General features: G+C 35.0%; 1 protein-coding gene across 5 annotated transcripts; it reads left to right on the forward strand.

Moving 5' to 3' along the window:
* Positions 1 to 1899: 1899 nt before the first annotated feature.
* On the forward strand, positions 1900 to 6547 carry LOC140816555 (probable plastid-lipid-associated protein 14, chloroplastic). 5 transcript variants are annotated; one of them, XM_073175898.1, is made up of 14 exons: positions 1900 to 2130; positions 2342 to 2677; positions 3067 to 3110; positions 3196 to 3274; positions 3372 to 3485; positions 3793 to 3975; positions 4084 to 4170; positions 4336 to 4442; positions 4529 to 4616; positions 4693 to 4773; positions 4862 to 4938; positions 5167 to 5302; positions 5646 to 5708; positions 5870 to 6547. In XM_073175898.1, exons 2-14 carry the CDS (start codon positions 2348 to 2350, stop codon positions 6524 to 6526), a joined length of 2046 nt encoding a protein of 681 aa, XP_073031999.1. In that variant the 5' UTR covers positions 1900 to 2130; positions 2342 to 2347; the 3' UTR covers positions 6527 to 6547. The 5 variants fall into 5 exon arrangements, with proteins under 5 accessions (XP_073031999.1, XP_073032000.1, XP_073032001.1 ...); XM_073175899.1 differs by lacking the exon at positions 1900 to 2130 and adding an exon at positions 2148 to 2273; XM_073175900.1 differs by lacking the exon at positions 1900 to 2130 and having other exon boundaries at positions 2527 to 2677; positions 3056 to 3110.
* The last annotated feature ends 490 nt before the right edge of the window (positions 6548 to 7037 follow it).

The raw sequence follows: 7037 nt of genomic DNA on the forward strand, positions 1-7037 counted from the left end.
TTTTATCGGTTCAAGTGTGTTGAGTCTTTAGACTCATTAGGTGTGATCGATATAGGTGAGCATGATGAGGTAGAGACTGGAGGTGCTGAAGACTTAGTAGGTGGAGCTGGGAGCGTGCACGATAACCCGATGACCTTGCATTTTTCCGCATATTGTGTTTATGAGACAGGAGTAAACAATGTTTGGCTTGTTTTTGTATCTTTTTATGCTATGAAAATGTTGAGTTCTTTTCAAAACAATAGTTTGGGAGTTGATGATATTTAGGATTTATTTAACTGCAGTCATTTTTATTAAATGGTTGACTCTTTTTATTCGCATTCATGTGTATGAGTATTTTCCAACTTAGCTTTCAAAAAAAAATTCTAGTAATATTTTAGTAGTAGAAGTTATATCTATACCAAATGATGTCAATAACTTTCTTCCCATTTTCTTTTGACTAGAATTGGGCTATTATTTTAGATTTGGATTCTTGTTTGAACAATCTTCAATATTTCAAGAATTTCTTCTTATTTTTTGAGAATTCCTTTAAACTTTTGTTATACATAGAATAGCTGATTGTCGTCATTTTGTACTATCTTTTTTATTTTTCTAAAAATCAAGAGAGTTTATAGTAATCCAGAACTATCTATAAGAATATATTATTCTGAATAATATTTTATCTCATTAATCATATCTGTTCTTAATTGCTTCTGATATCTAATCTTAATTATATATCTTTGTTTTAAATATTAGAATTAAACTTGAAAATAATAAATTTCGAACATATGTTCGGATCTACAATTTAAGAAATATATTTCTCCTCTGAAAAGTTTCACTGTAATAATAATTTAACATGTCTGAAAGAGGATCTGATACAATTTTCATTGTCTTTTATGCAATTTTGTGAAACAGGTTATTTTGAGAATTTCTGAAGATATTTTAGTTTGAAGGACCAAAATGGGCAAATGCTTAAACGTTTAATGACTAATTTGAGGACTTTTAAAGATGGGGATCAAATTGGGAATCATGTCTATTATATGGACTATTTTGGGTTTCATCCCGTAATATTTTGTGTTATAAAGTTTAAGTATTTAATTTTAATAAGTTTAATTATCTCACAATTTATATTATTATTTTTCTTTGTCGTTACTTTTTATATATAAAAAAAAGAAAATGAATTTAAGTTAAAAATCATTAAATACCAAACAAGAATTATATCCACATTTTTATCAGAATCGTAACTTCTGGTTTAGACCTAAATACCTTATATATCCATATTATCTTTATTATCTCTACTATATTATAAATCATGAGAGATTTAGACTAACCAAATTTGATATGATCTATAACAACATTTTTTTTAATGATTCAGTGCATACTGGTTAAATCCCGAATTAACGTAGTAGTTTTCAGACCATATTAGTCAGATAAATCGCATAGTGCAAACCTATATGACATACTCGTTGGGAAAAATGTAATTGAGAGAATCGAACTCATTACTATTAGTCAATCACTCACATAATCTGGCAATTTTTTTCTAGGTTATTGTGCTTATGGTAATGGAATGTTGATATGATATTTTTGTTATTTTTCAATGTCATCCCTATTTATTGTGATGATAATTCTCATACTACACCTCATAATTAGCATTCTACCTGTTGAAAAAAATTGAATAATGAAATGAGTAGGTTTTTTGTGACATAGTTTAACGAATCTTTATATGTGAGATGGATCAATCACATACTTATATTCACAATAAAAAATAATAATCTTAGTATAAAAAGTAATAATTTTTCATGGATAACCAAAATAAGAGATCCACTCATACAAGTTTTTATCATAATTGGAAAGGTAAAATTTATGCACCCCCAGATGTGATCGCTAGAAGCAATAATAACATGGAGTCAAATTTTGAATAGAGAGGTGATTTTTTCCAACTCTATCCATAAAAATCCATAAAATGTCAAATATGCACGCTCGTTAACATATATATATATATATATATATATACACCGCGGGCGGACGCAGACTTGCGATTGGCTCGTGTTGCAACGCTTCCACAGCTTTCGTGCACGCAACCATCACGCGCGCGTTGTCTATTTGTAGCACTCCTCCTGTGTATATCTCAATCTTCCATTTCCTCGCATTCAGGTATGCTAAATTCTCTGTCTACATAATTGTCGGTTAAAGTATTGGAAATTTTCAGGATTGTTTTTGCGAACGAGTGTTTTTGATTTTTTTTGGTAATTAGGATGTGATCCGTTGTCAAGGCTCTGTATTTACGAATTTTAGCGGTGATTGATGTTTTACTAATTCGTTGACTCGAATTGAATTGATTTTTGTTTTTTTTTTTTTTTTTTAGATTGTGATGGCTGTACCAATTGGAGTATGCTCCAGTTCAGCTTTTGATTATTCTCAAGTTCAGTGTTTGATGAGTTTATCGAGTTGTAGAAATAATTCGTCGAATATGCAAAGATCTTTGCCTGTGGCCATGAGGAATCACTATATTATACTCAGAGATAGGAGGTCGAGTGTAGAGGTTTTTGCTTCTAGAGGCAATGTATCTCAAGAATTAGAATCCGAGGATAATGCTGGTGTGAGTTGTTCGGAGGAGGATGATGAATTAAGTCATGTGATTAAGTTCAAGATGTCGGATTTTAAGATTCACGACCGCGTTTCCATTGCTCTCGGAGAAAGGGTACGTGACAATTTCTTGCGAATTTGATATCATGCAAATGCTGTTGTGCTGTTATATCTATACTGTTGTTCGGCACTAGCACGTTTGAAGGCTAACTTAGCAACGAACAAGTAGGTTTCCTGAGACTTATATCTCACTTTCAGAGATAATTGGATACTATTGAATGGAAAAGCATAATTAAATTTTCATAATTGAACTTTGGGAATTTCAAAGTCAACAATCGTTTTCTGAATGGTAGCGAAGTAGAAGCCTAAGGTTCTACATTTTTTTGTAAAATCATATCTTTCAAAATAGTGCATATTTTAGCAAAATCTCTTGTTATTACAAAATATTCTCTTATCAATGATTGGGTCCTCATTTTATTACGTTTGGGATAAGTTGTGATGCAGGGTGATGAGGTGGTATATGAAGCCACTGTGAAGGACCCTCGTAGGTTTGTTTCTTCTTCCAGACTTGTCAAGCTCGTTTTGAAAGAATATTTATGAGATTTTAATATCAGTTTCTTTCTAGAAATGCAGTCCATTGTTTAACACAAGAGTTGTGCTTAGGAGACTGATTGGTACACTGGCTAAGCGAAGAGGAAGACGTGCAATGGAGGTTGGCAAGAATGATATTTTTAGTAATATTATTGAAAATTTGCTGACCTTATTCTAAACTTGTTTTCTTTTTTTTTTTTTTAAAAAAATTGTTCTAGGTGTTGAGAAGACTAGGCAGCCGCAGATTATATCATTCTTACTCAATGCAAGTACATGGTTATGTTTGCTCATCCACAACCGAGGATAGTGATTCGTTCACTCTAGTTCATGGAGTAGGTTGCTTCCTCTAGTGCCAGTTTTTCTTATTTTGTGTCAATTTTCCAGGCATAAGGAAAATACAAATCATCAATACGGTGTACACATGATTGGTTTAACTCATGAAAAAGAGACGGTATTGATTGTATGACCATTGTTAGACTCAGTTTCCTCATTTTTTATTGTGACAGTTCATAAAATATGTGCGAGTTTTCTTTGTACTGTAAACTATGATGGTGCATGGTCAAATGATTAATTCTCCTTTCTTCCTCGATTTATCAGGCTATCAGATGTCCAATGTAATTTTCTGAATTTGTCATGTAGTATCATGGAAGTTCTTCCTTGAGACATTGGCTTCAACAGTCTGATTGGCTTCCAACTTTGGAAGCTACTCTTGCTCTGGATGAGGAGTCCGTCAGGAAGGTTGGAGATGATACAGTGGGAGGACCAGCAGTTTCCCGACAGCTTCGCGTAATTCGACTCTTAATGCGTGATCTGTTAATTGGGGTAGGAATCAAGCTCATCCTATCTCCAAAATTGGTGTAAATGGTTTCTTTTGTGGCTAAAGCACATTGGCGGTTAACCATGTTTCTTTTTTTCCTTACCATGTGCCAGGTGAATTACTTGCACAGCCATGGACTTGCCCATACGGAGCTGAGACTTGAAAATTTACATATTAGCCCCGTTGATAGGCATATTAAAGTGAGTATGAACTATTCATTATCTTCTAATGGAAACAAAGCAATTGAGGTTGTTGCTACTTATAGCATTTGATGTGCTCTCCTATACTTGACTTGGTTAATTGGATCTATCATTTTCTGGTTTACAATAAGGAACCATCATCATCTGTTTCTTTATATATCTTAGGTTGGACTACTGGGAAATGCTTCCGATTTCCACGACTCCAGTCCAGATGATAGCAAACTCGATAGCAATATGGATAGACGAAAAATGATGATTGCTTTTGACATGAGGTTGGAAATGCTATCTGAAATTCGTTTGTCCTTGTTACGATCTAGAACCCTTGTTCTGACCTTTTTTGTCCAAACGTTTTTGGTAGATGTGTCGGATTCATTATGGCCAAAATGGTTCTGAGAGACCTTATGGATCCCACGATTTTCTCACAGTTCAAAACATTTCTCTCCAAGGTATTATAAATTAAGTGGATTGGGATTATTTGCTTCAACAGAAACGTCATTGTTCTCTTTTGTTTGTGTTTTTCAGGGAAACAACCCATCCTGCTTGCGTGAGTTTTTGATTAGTATTATCAATAGAAATTCTTCATCTGGAAAAATCGGATTCCAGGTTGGAAAACTTCCCATTACACATATAGCTGACTCCTAGTTCCTAGTTCCCCCTTAATACCAACTTGTACTGATGCTGTAATTTGCAGATACTTGATAGAAATTGGGGAGCGGGTTGGAACTTGCTGTTCTTGCTTCTTGCAACGAAACCATCACAGGGAATTAGGTACCATTACATGGGTAGTTATTGTTTAGTGCTGTGTTCCTCCCATATCAATAAATATTAGCTGCGCGTAGCATCAAGTGAGCAAAAGATTTGTATATAATTGTTGCGTAGCCTATGCACCTCAAGTTTTCTTCATTTCACCAGCAGTATTTTTGAAAGCTTGATAAGATGCATTTGGACGCATCGAGATCATTTTTTATTAATTGAATTATGTTGGTACATCTGCAGTTGCTTGGATGCTTTGAGGCACCCTTTCCTGTGTGGACCACTATGGCGAGTGGATCCAACAATGGAAATGATCAGATGGAGCCTTGGTTCAACTGCAGTTCGAATCGCTGAGGAATATATTTATGGCAAGCAGCAGGTTTGTTGAATACGTTCTCTCTAACTTATGCAGTCAGCCCTTAGCAATCCCAATATTTCAATCTTCACGTATATAATCTAAAATTCACGTCTCACAGACTGATTGTATGTCAGAAAATAAAACCAAAATTTACGCTATATAATCCAAAACCTGAACTTTTTTCTCAACGAATTTTCAATGTTTCCCTCAAGAATCTATAATCGTATTTATAATCAATATAATCATATTTATAATCAACGTGTCGGAGACTGAATTAGAAAGGTTTGATGCTTAGCTTTGAATATTATTGTGCGAAGTTCCTCTGACCAAGTGAACTGTTTTTTGTTTTTTTGTTCCATTTCAGCGAAGAAGAATTGCACATTTTATTGAGCTAATGGAAATGTTGAACCCACATTCAAAGCCCAGGGTAACAAATCTCTTCATCACTTGGCTTTTTTTTACTACTGTAACTTCTTTTTCTCGCCTCCATGTGTTGAATTCCGTATTTCAACCTCCCTTCGTTGAATCTGGTAGGCCGCCAACTGTTTTAACTTCCATTAGAACTGATAAATTTGCGTTCACATTCAGAAATGGCTGGAATTGCTTCCTGGCAAATGGCGTCTTCTTTATAGCACGGGTCGGCACATTGGTCTAACCTTGCGCCAACCTCCTGCCCGAGTCCTTATCGGCGATGTCCATTTGACAATATCCAAGCTTCTGAAGCCAGAAGCAACGTTTTCAATAGCATCAGACATTGGTTACAATGTTATAATTGGCAGAGATTGGGCTCATGACAAAACTGGGACAGGCGGAAAACTGAAGGTTACCTGTCTTTCTAAATTAAGAGCAGGACGACGGTTATATATAAAAGAGGAAACCTTGACTTCGAATTTCGGGTCAGCCACCCAAGATGTCAGAGATTCTATCATAGAGAAGCTCTCTAGTAAGAAGTGGAGAAAGATCATGCCCATAAAAGAATATCCTTCTAGCCTTCCTGTGGCAAAGCTCGTCTCCAGTGATGTTGAAATGACCATGAGTTTGGACAAACCGTTGAGTAGTGACATCGAAACTGCAAAGAATGTTATTCGCGAGGTTAGAATGCAAATACCACCTGAATTATTCGAGTTGTCGAAAATCGTGTGTGGGACATATGTAGATTCTAGGTTACTTCTCCTTCGTAGTGTGAATGGTTCTGCCCTATTGTTCACCAGATCTCATGTAAATGACATATCATATAAACCATGATTTTTATGCATATTTTGATGTTTTCATTTCCAACTCAAGTCGATAACACAGTTGCATCGGTTGTTAGGTAAGTGGTTTTAATTTCACACATATTATGTCGTAGAAACGGACGATGTAATGAAGAATAATAACTATACACAAAAAAGATAAAACCAGCAGAAAAGACAACAAGTGTAAATCTAACACAATAAGTAATAATATGTATTATTCATTTCAAACAGTGTGGAGGTGTATATCTGTCTCTAAACACTCCAGATGAAAATTAAAAACAAAATCCTCGAAACATTAGCTGAGGTACATGTATAATTGCCACTGTCGAGGGGGTTCTGTAGATGTACACATGGTTGCTGCTGCTCAGGCATGGAGTGCTTAGGACTAATCTTCCGTTGCATTGACATTATAGGAGATTCATGGAGTCCCTTCATTGCTTTGTTTGAATCAGTTAAATTTTCTTTATCCTCAGCTGTTTGTTCTGGCCAGTAATTCTTACTTCTTACCTAGGATGTAATTC

Source organism: Primulina eburnea, chromosome 16 (genome assembly GCF_022965805.1).
Source record: "Primulina eburnea isolate SZY01 chromosome 16, ASM2296580v1, whole genome shotgun sequence".
Lineage (NCBI taxonomy): Eukaryota > Viridiplantae > Streptophyta > Magnoliopsida > Lamiales > Gesneriaceae > Primulina > Primulina eburnea.

Bases quoted from the DNA above. Each gene is read 5' to 3' on its own strand.
- LOC140816555 (XM_073175898.1), top strand. From the start codon at position 2,348: ATGGCTGTACCAATTGGAGTATGCTCCAGTTCAGCTTTTGATTATTCT. The intron at 4,171-4,335 runs GTGAGTATGAAC...TATATATCTTAG, and splicing joins CCGTTGATAGGCATATTAAA to GTTGGACTACTGGGAAATGC. The intron at 4,774-4,861 runs GTTGGAAAACTT...TGTAATTTGCAG, and splicing joins CTGGAAAAATCGGATTCCAG to ATACTTGATAGAAATTGGGG.